Below are 19,526 nucleotides of genomic sequence, written 5' to 3' on the forward strand. Positions count from 1 at the left end.
CATGGAAATCCTCATTTTGAATCAGTCTGAACGTCGAAGCTAATGGAAAGCTACCAAGCTGGCCGAAACAACAGTGGTTTGATACGACGTATGATGATTTGAGCCTCGCGACTGAATCTACATCAAGCTTTTGACAGAACAAAATGGCGCAACCGATCGAGACGAGCCGATCACGTTTCTCAGCGGGACAAAGATTGAAGAAGAAAAATGCTCATCGCATGTTTAGAAAAATCTTTCACATAAAAGGCAATGATCGTTCCTACATTCAGCTTGTTCTTCTTTTTCAGTCTGTTTTGTTTCGTTCGGTAGCCGACCAATTCGACTGGATTATGTTCGCCACTTCTCTCAGTCCTAGATTTAGGTTGGGTGGAGGCGAGAGAATTTCAGATTATAGACGTACGCAAATGGACCTCAGACCTGTGAAAATTTCCGAGAAAATATATCCATTGCCAAAAAGAGGACACAGGTTCAGGACTTCTCAAAATTGTCGATCAACATTTTGCCAAGGAAGGTGATGAAAGTAGTTAACAACTTCTCTCGAATACGCGTTTTTGTCAGTGGCTTAGTAGATCAATTGTCCCTTCCTGTTTGGAAGCACGAAGCTGCCCAGAATCTGGATTCCAATGAGCACACAGAACAAACTCTGTAAGAAGCGAATGTCGGTGGCATTGAACTTGTAACCCCCAAAAACTTGACAGAAAAGACCTACTTCTCCATAGACTGCAAGTGTCCACATCATCCGGAATCACCAAAAATTCTACATCAAAAGAGTAATCCTAAGTCCTTCAAGCACTCAACTGGATTAATTAGAATGCAACTTTTGAGAAGTATCATCCTCACAACCTTAAGAAAGGTGGTAAAACTCCAATCTGTAAGGCAGTCATAGGAATAATTTAGGCCATTCAAAGCACCCTCAATGTGTATGTTCAGAAAAATCATTTTAACAAGAGATACGCATTCTAGCCGCTTATTTGGGGATAGTTTCGTTGTGGTTGTTGTTATATATTTGGCATCAAGCCTGTTGTCGACAAAAACCATCTCCAGAGCAATGAAAACAATCCAAAACAAATTCCGTGTTGAAGATGGAGATAGCGATTGCCAAATTATGAGGAAGAGAATAAAAATGGAAAGTATGCGGAATCTACTTCGAAAATGTGGTAATCGTTCAACGCCGTTACTTTAACTTTTTGCCAAACAGATACCCCATCTCCCCGTAGAACACCGAGAACCTCGAAGGCCGCGCCTCACCATTCCGAGGATGCGATCCGTCGTGCGCGGTCGAGCCGATATTTTTTTTATTTTCATCTTTCAATTTTAGGTCACGTGTTGATATTCTATAGACTCACACGCATCCCTCTGTTTCTTGGATTTTCAGAATCCGGTGCAGATCCACGCATCGGTTAAAAGGACACGTGAAGTGAAGCTTGTATAGAGGCATGTAAGCTCGTGTTGACGGAACAGCTCGGTGGAGCTTCAACATTTTCGGGCGGGCCTTCACGAAAAATTTGACTATCTATCTTTTTAGGTTTTTGGGAAAGTGAAAAAGAAGAGATCGCTTTCGATCACTCAGGATGGTCATTGACCGCCACCATTTCGCATTTTTGTCATTGCCATTTGACATGACAACCATTTTGGAGAGGACCTTCTTTTCTTTGACGTGTAGTGCTGATTTCCATTCTTAAGGACAAAATTTGGGGATGAAGATATGAAAAACATTCCCTAGCCCTTTTCTTACTCATATCAGACTGACAAACATAAAGATAGGATGCCCTATGGGTCGGCTGTCAGTTATTTGTCGTTTAACTGTGAAGTTGTCACTTGTTGGAAACACGGGAGGGTAGCCCCTGATGAGCATACTGTTGAATGCAACCATCATTCTTAAGAAACATTTTGTCAATGACCCTTTAGATAGCAAGGGCTATGATAATACAAGCAACCCATCAGATGCTACCTCATCGAATGCATTAAAGTATATTAAGGACTACTTTTGACACGAAAATGACGCTTAAGCCATGAGCTCACACGGTTGGCTTATTGCATAAATTAATTTTAAAAATTTGAATAAGCCAGAGCATATACATGACTTTGAAGACTCGAAACAGACCAGCCTGGCGTTGGTACCGTTGAGCTTTTTTGATTTTTTTTGGAGCAACAACACTAAATGCAATTCTGGCATTGCTTTTTTCATTCTTAACGTGTTTCCTTTTGGTTAACATTTAATCTTTATTCATTTCTTATTCAAGCAAATAAGAAATAAAATTGAGAAAGTGAAAAATATATAAAAAAAAAGTGCATCCGAAAATAATAAAATGATAATTAAATGACGGTAAAATGAAGGAAAAAATAACTTACATGGAATAAAATGGTATAATAGAATTGGTAATATCTACATGTTTAAAAGATTTTAACAGAAGTGGCTGTTTAAATGTCAGCGCGTTATAAAACCATTTGGAAACATCAATCAAATATTTAATGATATATAAAAAAATAGAATGAAATGAAAGTTTGCAACTGGATATGCAGCCAGATATATGGTGCCTGATTAAGTCAGGGGATTTATTTTCAAATAGAAAAATATAAATAGTCTTATATTGAGGAATATTCGCTACCACAAGACTACACTAGTTTATTAATTTAATTTGGTTTGTTAGAACCAATTTCAGGTTTTTGGTGGTGAGATCACTCGGCGGGAAAGACATTTTCATACCAAACCAGTTAAAATTGGTTAAAATTATTTATGTTATTAAGATATAGTCATATTGTTGGTAAATCCAAAATTTTTGTTGTTTTCATCATAAAAATTCAATATTTATCAAAAATTATGAAATTCTAGGTACTCCAGTTTATTATTCCGATTACAATCGCCTCCAATTAGTTAGAAATTAGAACCAATTATAGCATTACCTCAGAAGCATTTTTATCTGCAACTTTCACGTGATAACTTGTAAACATGTCAAACATGTTAGCAAACCCGATAAGGACAATTAGAACACTCAAACATTTTCATATGATTTGTGACCTAACATGAACATGAATGATATATAGTATTTGCAGAAATTTTCATTGATCGAGAATTAGTACTTTTTGATGATCAAGAAAAAAAAAACAATTGCGTCGTCTACAAGCACTTGTGATCCACAGGTCTTAAATGTTCTTTCATAAAATTAAATATCTAAAGATGATGTCTTTGATGTAAGCCTAATTGATTGCGTTCATTCAGACAACAATCAATGATCCTTGCTAAATTCTATTTATAGCAAAAAACAAAGAAAAATGACATTGTTTTACCAATGTTTAGAGTTACAGGAAATCGATAAATTTTCAAACTCAGATTAGAAGATATTTTTTTTTTGACAATTGAAAAAAAGCTGCAATTGAAGGCAAAATGTTCAATGAAAATAGTGATAAAGTCAAGTTATTTTTGTAGTGTTTTATGCTGTTGAATGGATTGATGGATTACTATTCTTTTCTGGTTTTGGGTATTATGAAATTTATCTGAGATTATAGTGGTTGTGTAGCTTTCTCATTGTTTTGAGAAAAATTTAGGGTACAAAGTGTATGGGTAGTTTTCGAGGAGCGCGGAATGTCTCTTAAATCAATCAACGCCATAATCCTAACATAAATGCAAAGAAAATAATAAGTGTATGTGGACAAAATGAGTGGAGCAGTTAATCTATATGATCCATAAATCTTTCACTTATTTTACCATTACTTTTTTATCTGGGAATTAACAAGGTTTTTTCCGCAAAAAGGTGTGGCTATCTGTGAGATTTGCGTCACATGTTATTTATTGAAATCCTCGTGCAGATCAGTAGCAGAGTGCAATGATTATGATGGGGATAGACAGATAACAATAGAGAAAGATTTCGCTAGAATCCGTGGCTACTTTCATATTTTGAAAAGAAGTTTCGCAGGGAGTAGAGGATTAGAATAAGATGAAGCCACATAACCTGTCACATATGATTATGATGAGAAATGTAAGTGTAAGTGGCTCGATATCTCAGGGAGATTCCAAACCAACAAAATGTTAACTTGCTGATAATTTCTGAAGCTTTATTATAAGAACATACAATGCTTTCCCAATGGTTTTCTTGTTACTAAGTGTATCAAGATCGTCCACCACGTTAACACCTGATCCCTGAAACTCTTACATACCAAGGCAAGCTTGGAGGTGTCAGCGAAGGACTAACAAGGCGATGATGAGTTTGTCTTTGATGTTTTTCCCATTTTCAGAATATCTGTTAGCGTGGTTAAAATGAAACCTTTTTTTAAGGTTTTTTTTGTAAAGAGACGAGAATCAATGATGCAACTTTCAGTTAAATCCGCTGCAAGAAAGGACCAACCGAGCTAGGTGATGGACGGAGAATTTCGTTCGATATTAAAGAACAATGCTTGTGTTTTGATGAAACACCCGGAAGATCGGTTAAGGGTAGCAAGTCGACTACCTTGAGGAATAAATATGGCTTTAGTGGTTCTATGACTAAATGGAAGGGCAGGGTAGTCACAAAGGCACTTTTCTAACGTCCTGGAATGGCGAAACCTACGTTCATATTTTAGCTCTATTCGTTTTGCCATCGCTTTCGCGGCACACAGTGGGACGCTCATAACACCGTTTAACATCTCCATTGCTGCTGCAGATAACGCCGAGAAAGAAAGTGGAGTATCCAAGAACACTATTGACAAAATAGAGAACCTCAACATGCTCTTAAGGAACCGCAGAAGAATCGACGAGTTCTACAAGTTCCTGAGAAAATCATTTCAGACGAATCACAAAGATAACTTGGGGATATTGTTTGAGAGCCGAGTTTTCTTGCAATACGTCGCTCTTATGAACGCTTAGAAACCAGTGATTTTAGTCAATCAAACGACTCTTTTAGAACCAGTCATTGGTAAGCGGTGAACCATAAAAGGTACATTGGACTAAGTTATGGCTTTTGGGGCGACAGGGTGTACACTGACAAACTGCAGGGATGCTCATTAAACCGCGTGTGGGTGGCATTTCTTAAGAATAAAAGAAACGATTGTTTCTGGAGGTTGGCACTCCCTCTGTCTGCCAACCGTCACGGTACATGTTATCGCAATGAATGAATGAAGAAATTGGCGGAAAATTCCGTGTATTACTCAGGCATGAAACACAATCTCCTGCGCTATCACTTTGTGAGAAAAGCTCTGTTTCCAGAAGAGATCCATATGAAGTATCATACGACGCAAGAAACCTCTAAAGATATCCTTAAAAGAGTTAGTCTGATTTAAGCATTGAAAATGTTTGTACAATGTCGGGATACCAATTTGGATTCGCATGAATATCACTCTGAGAGGAGGAAAGAAAAAAAATCATTTAATTTAGATTGCCTTTTGTCAGCTTTTACAAACGAGCTTATGGCTTTGTTGTAGTATCTTGTATGGCAATAGTTCCCGGCGTCGATAGAGAGTTCTGCTTAGTCTTGCCAAGACAACCATCAACAAGGTTAATTGTGCCTGAATGGGAAACCTCTACATTCAACTCCTCGCGCTGAGACTCGCAGTGAGTCGATGAATTTAACTTTTAGTCAATAAAGTCGTAATTCTATTCTTTGACCTGAGTTTCTTCTATCTCTTATGGAAATAAGGAATTCTCACTTTGTCTATTGGAGAACCCATAATTTGCTTGATTCAAAAACAAGAAGACTGTACACGGAAAATTCATCTCCAGGCGCATTGTTTGAATTTGTATGATGGAAGAAGAGCATTGCGTGAAAAATTTCGCGCATTTTTTTCTAGTGTTCGTGGTGGTGTAAATTGGCACTCTTTTTGTTGAAACAGTTCTATTTTTTCTGTCCTCGTCTTAGCGTCTAAGCGGAGTATCGACCTCCCCTTGAAAATCACTTTCCTCAGTTATATTTCTAATTGCGTCCCTGGCATCGTGATTCACGAGTTTCTTCCAACTTAATTGAAGGGGAGTCTGAGAAACTGACTCGCAACTCGACTTTAAGAAAAGGTCGCGGATTGTAACTCGTTCCAAGCCGTTTACATTTTTAGACACAACAATTTCAATCGATGGAACAGTTCCTTCTACTTTGTTTGAAAAACAATTTCCACACCTTTCTAAGCTCGTAAATTAGAACCACTTCTAGTAATTTCAATGTGGCACATGTAAATAAATTGTTTAGTTTAATTGCCAAGCTTTTCTAATTTGCGTGAGTTTTAGTTCTCAGGCGGCCAATGTTCTAGCCCTTTTGGCAAATATTACAACGGGGATATATCCCCTTGATCACGACCGTAAGGAAACACAAGCCCAATTTTGCGCAAGAAAGAAGGACCAACTGGTTGCCAATGGGTCCTTAAAGTTTGCGAGTAGTTTTGACACACTGATTAGAGTATATTAGGACCTTGATCTCTAGAAGAATGTGTGCCTAAAATAGGTCAACGCAGGAATGAAAATCATTTGACGGAATGAGCATTGGTCCATTGTACTCCATTCCCCAGTCCAACGGAATATCTCAAATTCTTTTATGTATCACTGGAGCACATTAGCAGCAAGTTTGACCGAATAATACCACAATGCGAATAAAAAACAGGACTCGATATCCGGCTTATGTTTTTTCTTATTTCCCAATTAGTCGAGAGACCAAATCTGTTCTTAGATTATGTTTTAACGTCCCAAGATTATAAGAACGATACAATAAGCAAATAAGAAAAGATTCCTTATCAATTTCTAACTTCTTTGACTTTCTTTTACTACGTTCAAGTTTAATGATATTGACACAGTGCATCATTCCCGAACGAGAAAGGACATTATCAACAAATCCACACCCTGGTTCCATCCGCCAGACTGTTTCACCCAGTTCCCTAGAGGATCCTTTTTTTTAAAGTAAGTTTCTTCCATTCAGAGGGACCATTTTTGTCTTTGTTTCTCAACTGTCTGAAAATTGCCAATTCCTGTTTTTATTTTGGTCCTACGTATGCACCGATGCAAGCTCACAAACATTAACCTTATAAAGGACCTAAAGTGGGTTTTTTTTCAATATGTAGTCGACATTCCAAGTTTGTACCCATTCACTGAATAGATTGAGTTGCAAACGGAAGCACCTGATGGAGTTGCTCATGGTGCTCTGGACAATGAAAAAACCGAAACCGAAACATTTTTTTTTCGAATCCAAGGATGCATTTGTAAGGCGCCCTCTGAAATTGAAGACCGTTTTATGTCTGCATTTCGGGGCACAAATACTTGTAGTTTAATTGCATTTAAATATAACTTGCGGGACAGTGACCTATGATCCCTTCCTCAAAAAAGCAATTGTATGATTTTGCCTAGCCTATTTTTGTGTGATATGCCTTTGATACTCGGAGATACGTTTTGATTTTATCCTTAATTTCTTTCAAGGTGAGCATGTCGACCTGGTTTCCGGGTCACTAACTTCTGAACACTTGGTTTTTGTTATTAAAATTTCAGGACTATTTTAATCCAATAAGGTATTTTGTCCTTGGTTCACTATTAAAGGAAACCGAGGTTCACTATTAGAAATAACCGAGGTCCTGCGTTAGGAAGACTTTCATTGAGAAGTTTTCTACGAAGGGAACTATGTAAAAATTTTTAAGTATGCCGGACATTTGGTTTTGTGAAATGGTGTGACTTTTTCAGTCTTAATCAACCGCGCAACAATTGATATCTGGTCAGGATCTGAGTTAGTAAGGAACTCCATCAGAGCCGTAGATAGAGAAAATCCGGGCCAGAGTTAAAAATTATGTAGTAAAATAGGGCCCCGAGGTATATTATACGGATCGGGGGTGAAAATCATGTGCCCTCCTCCATTATCCCCTTTTTTCATTGAAATTTCTATTCTGAGAAGCCGAGCCTTGAAGAATAGCACTCTCTCCACCCCCATATGGTCAGGCCTGAACTCCAGATATCCCGGTTTCGAGCCGCAGTTTATCATTTCAATATCCTTAAAAGCTGTTTTGCGTCCTGGCATTGGCATATGCCCTATCCGAGGCAAGGTCTGCCAAATCTTTCTTTTCACAAAAATGGTGTCCCGCCTATCGCAACCAAGTGACCCTGATTTTATTGACAATCAAATGATCTTTGGATCACTTAAAAATTTCGTCATTGTATAGGCTCGGTTTCTTCCAGTATTTTTTGAAAATCGATGGATTTAACTCATCCTAGTCCCTTCTTTCCTTCCCTTTCCCTAATCAATGAAGACACCAAAAATGCACTGGTCAATTCGATACCCAAGGGCCTCACTCTCTGAACGGTAGACCACAAATTGTTGCTTTTTGGATGAACACAATTAAAAGAATTGCCCGTTAACCCGTAGCAAATGCCGTATTTCAGGAACTGTTCTGCGCCCTTTCTCAATCTTGTGTTTCATAAGGAAATAAAGGATTCCCGAAATACAGCAGATCACAATGTAAAAATCTCATATTCGTTTTCATTTAAAAAATTAGCAAACAATGAACTCCAGACTAAACAATGTTAGTCTCTGTTATCCCTATTCTGAGTTTTCAGTTGGGAGAGTCCTTTAATTCGCCTGCATCCTCACTCATGGAACCAAGGAGCCGCAACTCTTTCAAACGTCAGCCTGTGGAGCTCCTTATAGTGAACGATTCTTCCAAATGAGATTAAACAGAAAAATCTGACCAAATTCTCGAAGGATATTGGATTCGTAAGGAACCCTGAGCTCCCTTAAATGCCACCCCTTATCCTAGCTCTACAAACTCACCTTAGTTTCCGTCATTTGTGTCTCGGCAATCGACAGTGGCGTTGGTGGTGTCGACGGGGCACTATAGCTCTGCTTCAACTCCAACTGCGGCTGCTGCTGATCCAGTCGCAAATCGTCTCCTTGATTGTTATTCCCTTGGCCATCCATTCCGTTCTGATGTCCTTGTGGCTGGCCACCTTGCTGTCCATTTTGTCTGTGTATATCCAATCCGTTCTTCACATAATCCATTCGCTCCACATTCTGCCGCAGATCATTTATGAAAGGTTTGTAGTCGTGGACCAGGGATGCTCGCAGGTCGGTGCTGGTCAGGTGGCCCAAAGGACCAAGCACTGCTCGCTCGTTCATGGATCGGAGCTGATCGATGGAGCGATGCAGGTAGTCACCTGCTGGAATCTCCGCCATCAGCGGGGAGTTGTGGTAATCCAAACCGCCGCCGGGCGGTCTGTATTCTATCGTACGGCCCTCCAGCGTGATGGAAATGTTGGCAGCGGGGTAGTGAACAAATTAATGGAAATCTTTCAAAGGCGCGTTGTATCCTTGGCGGGCAGACGCTAGCGGGATCCTTTCTTAATAGTCGAAGGTACGAAGTGACTTTTCTGGTCAACAATTTGTAGGATTCAAGGCACAATCTCCTGAGGTGCTTCTCATTAAAGGCAGGGTCTGGCCTTCTGCTGCATCCAAGCTCAAATTACTGGAAAATCTTTTACCTTCAAACCGCTCCTGAGACAATCCAAGGACGATTTCTCTCCTCTTGGTCGGCGTCCCAACTTAATGTAGCACAATTGAAAGAACAGTCGAAACCCTCGCCCCGGGGGAAGGATAAAAAAAGCACGAAAAATCGATAAAAAAATGTCACGAAAAGAATGCGGGAGCAAAGAACATGGCACGTAAGGACGAGGAGATGCCGTCGTATGCAAAATTGATGAGGGCGGCCACGATGAGCGCGTCCTGGCCGTCTCCTAAGCAATTCTCACTCAACTCGACCTCGGAACAGTACACAAAACTCCAGGAAGACGACACAGCACCCGATATGCAACTTCCGGCACTGATTTCTGTTTATCCTTCACAAGTTCAGCGGTCGCCGGGGTGGCACTTCAAGGACTCAACCTCCACGATCCACTAATTAGTACTTTTGGCGCGAACCGCGAGAACCACACTCGACCTGTTCGAACACTCCCGCACGTTTGCACAATTTCTGGGCTGCGTTTATGGCCGCGCTATGTAAACAAAAGGCTCGCACTTCGCGCCCACTCCTGTCTCCGCGGAGGACTTCAAGGCTCACTTGCAGGCGGATCGGAAGCGCTTCCGAACCGAATTTCCAGGAACGGCGGCCGCGAGTCCAATTCAAGATAAAAGTTTCGCGCGCGCGGGCTGTCCACTGTCTGGCAAAACGCTCGACTGTCTGTGAGCGCTGCTCGGCTGCGGGGAACGTCTTAAGAAAGTGGAGAAGTGTCTTGGGCGCCGCAGCTCGTCTCGGTCCGGCCGGCACTTTGGGGTCTGCACGCGCTCCGTGTGGCAAGTGTTGCGCGGCGCAAAAATCACCGACAGAACGCCAGTCGACACGGTTTACAGTAATTACACCCTCGCAACGTCTGTCACGGGACGGGGGAAGGCACTCAGAACTTTTTCTTTTTCTCGCCCTGCACACTTGTCGTGGGATTCTCGTCGTGGCGGCCACTCTGGGTTGTCGCCTCAGCTCGTGTCAATGCTTTGCGGGAAATCGCTTGCTCGATGCACGCACGCCTCCCGTACTCGGACTTGTTGTGTTTACCTGCTCGAAGCAAAAACTCGACTAGTTTCTGGGTAGTAGCGGCGCGCACTCTGCGTCCGGAGCCGTGCACGGAACGTCTTGGAAAAAAAACGACGGCGACGGCGACCACGAATTGGATTCTTCTCGGCTTGGCCCCCTTCCAAAACCTCATGTGAGGCTGCCGCCGCGGATCTCATGTGGCCGCGCTGCACACGGGCATGAGGACGGAACGTTTTTTGTGCATGTGGTTGTGTTTTTATTTTCTGGAAGCGGTGCCGTGCACGCGAGTAGCTCACTCACGGCCGCGACGTGCTTTTTGCTTCCTTTTCTCGTTTTTTCCCGACCGGCATAGGTCACCTGTCTCGCTCAGGCGCGCGGCGCAGGCATAAGGCCGTTCGCCTCGCGCGCCTGTTACAACTCCCCGTGACGCCACTTCTTGTGTTTACGTCGTCTTCGCGGTGCTTTTTGCTGTCCTTCTCGCACTTGCACAAAAAACCACGAGGTTTTCGGCGCGGCGGTAGTACCTCGATCTCGGATGACTGTTGCATCGTTTCTCTCGCTCTCTGCACCGGGTGAGTGCATCGGCGCAGCTCCTTCCGCAACGTGTTCTTCCTCCGCCTTTGGGAGCAAGCCCGACTGCCGGGCCGAGCGCGCCCGACAGCCAGGCGAAAACGTGTTTACGGATGTGTGTCACGGAGGCGAAAAAAAGATTGAGAAAAAGCGCCAGTTGCGCTGGTGTGCGAGTTATCAATGAAAAGCGGCGCGAGTACCGTGCGGTCGGGTTTCGCCTCTTTCTGGCCCACATGCAAAGCGATCGGCCGGAGCGGCGAGTGAGGAGGAAAAAAAATTGTGCATCGCACGTCGAGTCGTTTTTTTGGGGAGGGGGTTTTTTGTTTGTGTGCATGTCGGATTTTTTCTCTTCGCAATGTTTTGGTTGTTCTTTGGGGGAAGAGAAAAAAATTGAGTTTTTCTCTTAAGTTAAAAATGATGGGAATTTTTTAGGACAATTTGTCCTGCAGGGATTTTTTTGGAACAGGATTCGATGGGACAAAAAATCAATTCCCACGCGTTCCGGGGTTGAGACGAATAATTCCGGGAAATGGGAATGCGCAACAGGTGAAGCCACTTGTTCACTTTCAGAATTTTCAGTTTGTGGGCTCAAAAAATGTGTTTTTGTAGCGTTTTCAGGCGTATCCGGCTAGCGCCCAAATAATGGGAGCAATTGTGGTTATTTGGGGTTGGGCAAAAAGGGCTTTTCATAGGTTTCTAGTTGGAATAAAAAACAAACAAAAATCTGGTATTTAACCGTCCGTCATGGGGCTGTTGACAATTTTCTTCTAACTGACAAAGGATTAAGGCCGCAGTTGAGATTGGCTTAGTTTGCCTTGAAATGGAATTCATTTTGAATTCAGTCCGCAGTGGAGAGTTGTTTCTCCCCACGTTTACGCGTAAACGAATGGCCAGAAAAATGTTGTCTGAAAACAGAAGTCTCCAGGAAGCGATTGAGCAAAACTGAACCCTCAAGAGGTTCGCTCGCAGTTGAAATAATCTTGATTCCTCAGATTTTGACTCCAAGAAGTTACAATTCAAGCATGACTCCCGACGGACTACTACGTCGTTTGTGGAGCATGCTTGACTCACGTATCTGTCGCACTAGATCCACCTTCTTAAGCTTTTAACCCAAGAATCTGTTCTACGAGGTTGTTGAGTCAGATGCCTACATACGTTGAGGGTGTCGTCCATTTTCCTCGGAATACTCGTGGGACCAAGACACGAATTTTGGATTTGAAGAAGGGATTGCGATACCTGACGTATCATAGGAGGCTGGCATACAACCAGGAGACTGCAACCGCCGTGGGCAGTACAGTCGGTGCCAGCCGCAGCACCGTTGTACTGAAGCCAACAACAGGGACTTTCGGGTGCAAGGCGGCAGACGGAATAGTGGTTTACAGTTTGGAAATCACTACCAGCCAACTGCGTTAAATACCGGGCGATTCTCGAAAAAAACAACAGCAAATGCCTGCGAATCCCGCGGAAGACAAAATCTACAGCCCTCGAGGCTAATCGATAACAAGATGAGTTCGAACAGGAAAAGAAAAGGAGCAAGGTACATAAGGGCTCGGAAACTTCTGCAAGCAGTAAAACCGCAACGACTGGTCGACGAGGGCAAAGGGGAAGATGTGATTCCTGCTTTGATTCCTTCCAGGTGCTCTTGAGGTTCCCTGTCATAGCATCTAGGGACTTTCTCGGTTCTTGCGCGGCTAAGATCAGTGACTCATCTCAGGGCGTAAGGCTCAAGGCGATCCACACCACGATATTCCCAGGAGACGGGTCGCTCGCATCTGGATAGCTCATCCAATTCTTGCATCTTCGAACTAGAAAGTGCGATTCAGAGTCAGGTACGCAAAGGTGAAAAAGTTCCGCTCCACAAAACCGACGCTGACTACGAGCTGTTGGAGGAGATCAAAATTGACAGTCGGACGGGGACTAATGAACCCCTTAGGCAAGGAGGTCACAGTGAGGGTATTACAAATAAATCCGCAAAACTAAAAGTGCACCTCAGCTAAGCGCGAAAGAATGTAAACTACAAAAATTGATGTTCAGCATCGTAGCAGCATGCAAGGTATACCCTTTGGGGCAGTTTGGAAATCAACGAAAAGTCTGTCTTTGATTACATTATTAATACAAACCCATCGATATGGAGCAGGAGCAGTACGACGACCTTCAATTTCCTCAACTCGGAAAACTGTGAGGGGAGGAGGCGGTCTTGATATCACTTTACTAACTAACAATGGGAATTTCAAGGTAGAGAACTGGGAAGTGCCTGATCAGACATCCTTCTCAGATCACAGTTGGATACTTTTCAGTTTAAATCTAGTTGTTGAGTTCTCCTTTTAAGAGAGGATCCCAGGAGGGCTTACTGGATAAAGTTCGATCAATTTATCAAGAAAAAACTCTCCGATATTGGCCACATTGACACGACCTATGACCTGGAGTCAAAGGTCGAGTCTTTGGAAAAGGCATTCAAAACCGTCTCGTACTCTGTCAAACACAACAAAAAGACATTGCCGCAGTGGTGGAATGAAGATATGTCCAAACTCAGGGAGCTGACCTGGGAGACCTTCAATATCTGCTACAGGTACAAATACTGGCGTCCGTACAAGGACTGCTCGAAGAGGTATAGCGTATTTGCAAAACTCAGTAAGATTGCGGCGAAACAACTGGGAGCCTATGCTTTCTTAACAAGTTAGGAAGCTGCTGGATGGAATCTCCTGATAAGATCCAAATCAGGCGTCTTCCCCACCAGCTAGGAGGACAATGAGTCGTGGCTTGCTGAGAGGGTATACAGCTTTAGTCTTGTGCGATAATCAAATCGGCAATTAAGGTCATACCGAAGGCGGGCAGGTACGGCAGGTAAGCAGCTTCACCTTTTTCGTGTCAAGACCCTAAAGTACATCCCGGATATCCACTTAAGGACAATCATGCAGAGGACTCCCTTTTCCAAGTCTTAGCACGCCTACTTCAAAATTGGAAGTTAAGAGGCCTATATAGCCTTTTAAGTCTGCAAAATAGGATCTTTTATCGAGGATGATTTTCTGGATGCATACAGCCGTGGGTTGTCATTGTCCATGGATGGTCAAAAACATTTTCTGGAGACTAGCCCATTGGTTGTCCGAATGTCGCGCTGCGCAAGATCGTGCACTGAGCCAAACACTTCGTTAGGAAAAGTGGGGGAAATATATGACCTAGTTATCTTTTCGGAGATCTCGTAGCAGATAGAGAGAAGCATGAGCACGTGGTTGAATTTGATGGCGTCCATAGTGACGCGCGATAACGTAAACTGGGTACCTAGTAGGAGGAACCAAACCGTCGGGTTTCGCTTTAAGAACGATGGCACTTAGTGTCATGGAAATGATGGACGCAGAAGGACTTGCAGCTTCCTATCTATCACGAGACATATTTTTTTACACAAACCAAAACCAAAATAAAAACTGCGGGTGGAGTTCCGCGGCGGAACCACAAATTTCTATCTTTCTTAGGGTTGCCATCCACGCTCAGCTGGGCCTGTCAATTATGCCTGAACAGCCCGCAATTGACCGGTGGACGAAAAGTGGATGGGATGCGACTGGCCTGTCAGTTGGAACTCTTCAGGCGGCCGCTGATCGAATGAACAATTATTTGGCCAACTGGCCAGACATGCTTGTTTAGGATGTGAGCGAGGATTTTATGGACATCTTTATCCCTAGAGAACATTTTTGATAAATGCACACACCCACATCTCAAATTTAAAATTTACTGCAATGTCGTCCGTCCTGTCGCTCTCTATGGTTCTGAGTGTTGGCCGACTATAAAAGATAATGAACGGCGTCTGTAATGGGGACGAAGATATTGCGTTGGACTAGTGGTGTAACACGTTTTGATCACATCCGAAATGAGGATATCCGCGATCGATGGTATGGTCACGTAATTCGCGCTAACGTGAATTGACTTGCCAAGGTTGGTCTAAACATCGAAGACGATGGTAAGTGGCCAAATGGCCAGCCGAAACTTGGTGGCTTAGTGCACTGCATGGAGATTTAAAAGTCTCGAGATTGCATTCAGATCACGCATTTGATAGAACCAAATGGCGAAACCGATTACGACGAGCCTACCCCACTTGTGAACGGGCGCTGATTCGTCCACGATTTCCCAGATCAGCTAAGCATAAGTCAGGCCTTAGGAAACTGGGTAGACGTTTTGTCTCCGAGGATACACCCGTTCTTGACTATTTCGACCTGTTTCTCTTCACACTTTGCGCTGACAAAATTGTTATGGAGAGAAAAAGTTATAAAACAGTTTGTGCGCTGCTCGAAAAAGTGCCGCTCCTGCATCGCACACCGAAGGTGATAGCAAAGGCTGAAACACCCAACGGGACACCGAGGTAGGCACAGCTAAATAAAGAAGACGACATTTATGAAGCGTATGCGATCTGAAACGTTCCTGCAGAAAAACTTTAGTAAATGCGTGAAAAGCGGACTTAAACAACTGAAGGGACTTCTTGATCGCAATGCAACAGAAGATGCGTAAAAAACTGAAGTACCTGCGCCTCCCGCTGAGCGCACCGTAAGCTCCAAATAGATCATACATAGCTCGTTGCAGAGGAAACTCGGGAAAAGGCGAAAAGAATAAGGTGGAACTTAAGGAGATTTCACCTCGAGAGGAAGAAGAAGCAAATCCTACAGTTAAAGCAGACACGAGTAGTGAAGCACCACCGACGAAAGGCAAACCCTTTGCGGAAGTCCTCAGCGAGATACATTATAGAATGAAGCCTGAAGACAGCGGAGCGGAAGTATCTTCTATTCGAAAAAGGAATGGTGGTGACGTCCTTGTCGAATTAGGCGAGAAGACAAAAATAAAGGTATGTTCTGTGAAACGGACAAGGGGCTATTGGAACAGAAAGATCTGGTTTCTAGCCTAGAATTCACATGTTCTCTGCAAAACCGAGATGTTGACTGGTTCACAGAAAAGACCGAAATAGAGGAGGCCATCAAGCGCGAATGTCTCGAAGTAACTAATGCCCGAATTGATATTACCTCTGCGAATTCTCAAGACCAAAAACTGGTTCTGGAGAAAGTTGCCATGCAATACGCGAGGAAACTTCTTAACAGTTGAAAAATTAGAATTGGCTGGGTAATTTGCAGGATTCAAAATCGCGCTGTCACAAAGTGCTTCAGTTGTTTAGATTATTGGCACACGTCTGCAACTTGCCAGGACCCAGGTCAAGTAGGTCATAAAGCGAATACCATCAAGGGAAAGGAGAATTGCGTTCTATGCAGGGATCGCCCCGCATCTTCAGAGCAGAATTGGAAAGAGTAAGAATGCGGTTGACATGACCCGCATCCTACAGATCAATATACACTAGAGTACAACCGCTCATGAGTTGCTAGCGCATTTTGTCGCGAACATAAAAGTTGATCTAGTGCTCATCAGTGAACAGTATGAAAAGAAGAACCTAGCTGGCACTCCAACTTATCATGTACAGGTGCCATCTGGGTCCGGGAAGGCACTCGCTTTAGGGATGGTTTTGCCTGGATCCATAACGGTAACGGTTTTTAGCGTTTCTCTAACACCGAATGAAAGGATACTGGACTTTCGCGGAAAGTTTGATGGAGGACGCAGTATTATTAGTAGTAAAATACCATGATCAAGGACCTCATGAGGTCTTTTGCCATCTTAGGCAGCAGTTTGCGATCGTTAATACCTTGTCTGGGTCGGGGATGATGAAATGGCCTAGAAATTTCACATGCGGTTGGAGGAAATGGCCATGGCCATGGTAAAGGAAGCGCTAAAAATGCACTCGAGATGTGTCAAATGCTCGGACTCGGTGGAGGAGGGGACCGGAATATCATCCAAGTAAACAAAACAGGAATCCAAGCTTTATAATAGATATGTAAATTGCTGTTATAGGGATTTTGCGGTATACCTTCGCGAGGTGCACAAAGTGTTGGTATGGGGTACTGGTCTGGAATTGTCTGAGTATCCAGGCATGTGTAATTCTCCACAAGGTTGCCATTGACTATTAGGCTTGAGGACTAGATGGAGTGGAGATGACCAATAGCTTTTGAAAAGTCTACATAAACCCCGCTTAACAAGTTGTTGAAGCTGTTTTCGCGCAACAGCGAGCTACTGGGGAGGCAAACGACGCACCTTCGAGAAGATTGGAATGTGGTGCTGGACATCATGCTGGGATACTACATTCGGTAGTTATATTGCGATATTTTTGGAGGAGTGTGCGAATACGTGCGTCGGCAATGTTTACGTTGAAATTTTTCCTGACGCCCTGAGAGAGGTTTTGGGGTCTATTAGGGCTTATGCTGCATACTCAGCTGTGGCACACAGTGTCGTAGAAGGTCTGCGTCCAATATGGGTATACTGATTTAAGGGCGTGTGGATTGATGCTGTTAATTTTAAGTATTGCGGAATCAAGTTGTTGGATCCAGTCACGAGGAGGGACAAGAACTCCGCGATCATGTCCACTAGAAAGTTGCGCCTGTAAAGGGGTTCGTAAACTGTTAGGCGATGTGTGGTTGGGCTTCGGGTAGGCGTCTCCAAGTCATCCCGTCGCAGTAAACGTGCATGGGCTGCTACATTTAGTAGCTTTTTCAACAAATCTGCGATGGTATCAGCAGCAGTGCAAGACTACCAGTCCTCCTATTGCGATGGATGCCGAACCCATACTAGTTAACCCTCTCGAACGGATAGCATTCACCGATGCTGTTAGAGTAGTTATATTGGCCAGGAGTACTACCATTTGTTGCCACATTACCACCATCTCGGCGGTCTGGCGAAATATCTCTGCGATCATGGGGCATGTCGGTACACGCTGGTACGGCCTGAGCGCCTTTCGGCAGTCGCTGAAGCCACAGCATATCTAATAGGCAGTAACTACACTTAAAGGTACGGAGTTGCGAATATATCGGAGATGTACTTATCCGTACATATCAAACCACAGCTAGGTACTACTAGATACTTTCGTAAGTCCGCACCTTTTAGTTAGGGTATCGCCCATAAGATATATTGTGGCTAAAACTTGTCCCCAGCAGAGTGCTCCCTTTCTCGTAGCAGCTGGTCAAGTCCCTCCATAAATGATTCAGCTTTGCTGTCTCTCTTACTGACAGGCGCTTGGTTAGTTGCCCGTAATTCGTGTGCAGGAGCCCTCGTCTAGAATATCTGCAACGAGAGCGATGGACACCTCATCCAGGCCAACGAGCGTATGGTTGAATCTGATGGCGTCCGTAGTGACGCCCGACAATGCGAACTGGGCTTCCAGTTGGAGGAACCAAGCCTTGTAGCAAAAATATGCAAATTTGATTGATTTGTTTCCCTCACCGCAGAATCCACAAACGGACATGAGTCTCTCCAGATGGGACGAAGTTTCACTGAGAAACCAACTGCGTCTAGGGCTATCAGGCTGGATATCGAAAAGCTCCAGATGGAAGAAAGGGCATCGAAATACTTGTATATCGGGACGTTGCATATGAACAATAGCAGGAGCGTTGCACTAGAATCAAACGAGATAAATATGTACATAGAATCAAGAACAGAGGCCTTATAAGTACCCGCCCAAAACCTACACCCAAAGAAGTCAAGTATGCATTGAAGACGCTGAAGAACAACAAAGTGTCGGATGTGATGATAGTATTCATTATGGTCTGACGGAACTATATCAGTAAATTGCCACAAAAGTGCTATTTCCCTGTCTATAAAAAATGTGGCACACTAAGCTGTGAAAAGGGATGTCGTCCTTGTGTGAATGCTATAAAATACTGTCAAAAATAATCGAAATAAGGCTCAAATCCCTCCTGAAAATGATGTTGGCGAACACTAGGGAGGATTTAAATCTGTGAAGTCAATAATAGGTTTGGAGTGCATAATTCGAAAGATGCCAGTGTACCTAAATGGTACGCTATTGGATTAATCATCCCAGATAGTTCTAGGAGAGGTGCAGCAAGCTAAATTCCAAACTTTGCCTATGACGACTAGCAAGTGCAAACATAGATTGTAAAAATACTAACACGTGTATAGTGGTCGTTGTCGGTATCCGGGTAATTAGCCAAATCGATTTCAGTTCAGCGCAACACACGGTTCAACGACCGGCCATCAATTAGAGATTTTTTGCGTAAAAGGAATGTACCACTCACTAATTGTAAAATGCTCGTATTCAAATGTGTACAGCGTCCAACTGCAGCAAGCAGTCATATGCAATCAGTTTCCTCTTCTACGAGACTAAAACAAACCGAAGTCTTGACCTGAAAGGTCCAAAAGCAACACTGAGGCCGCGCAAAAAGTCGAGTGTAATTACACTATCAATCAACTTTGCTCTAAATTCAACGCATTCGCCGAAAATTTCGTAATCTTAATTATTGCAATCAAAAATAAACACTTTACCTCGATACACAATATACGAGCTGCTCACATGTGTGAGTTGACCATAGATACATGTATCTACTGCTGTGCATGGACGCCCAAATGCTAGTAAGTTAGCAAACTAGAAAGTGAAGTTTTCGTTTCGTTCCATTTCGCTTCCAACCCAA

The 19,526-nt window shown here is 43.2% G+C and overlaps 1 protein-coding gene across 1 annotated transcript in view; it reads right to left on the reverse strand.

Annotated features, from left to right (window-relative positions):
- The window catches only part of LOC119659516 (zinc finger protein rotund-like), a 115,126-nt gene extending 104,496 nt beyond the window's left edge, over positions 1–10,630 (reverse strand). Inside the window, exon 1 of the mRNA XM_038067646.1 lies at positions 8,703–10,630. Within this exon, the coding sequence (XP_037923574.1) occupies positions 8,703–9,104 (402 nt within the window). The 5' untranslated portion in view covers positions 9,105–10,630. The remainder of the gene's footprint in view (positions 1–8,702) is intronic.
- Between the last annotated feature and the right edge of the window lie 8,896 nt (positions 10,631–19,526).

Source organism: Hermetia illucens, chromosome 6 (genome assembly GCF_905115235.1).
Source record: "Hermetia illucens chromosome 6, iHerIll2.2.curated.20191125, whole genome shotgun sequence".
NCBI classification, from domain to species: domain Eukaryota; kingdom Metazoa; phylum Arthropoda; class Insecta; order Diptera; family Stratiomyidae; genus Hermetia; species Hermetia illucens.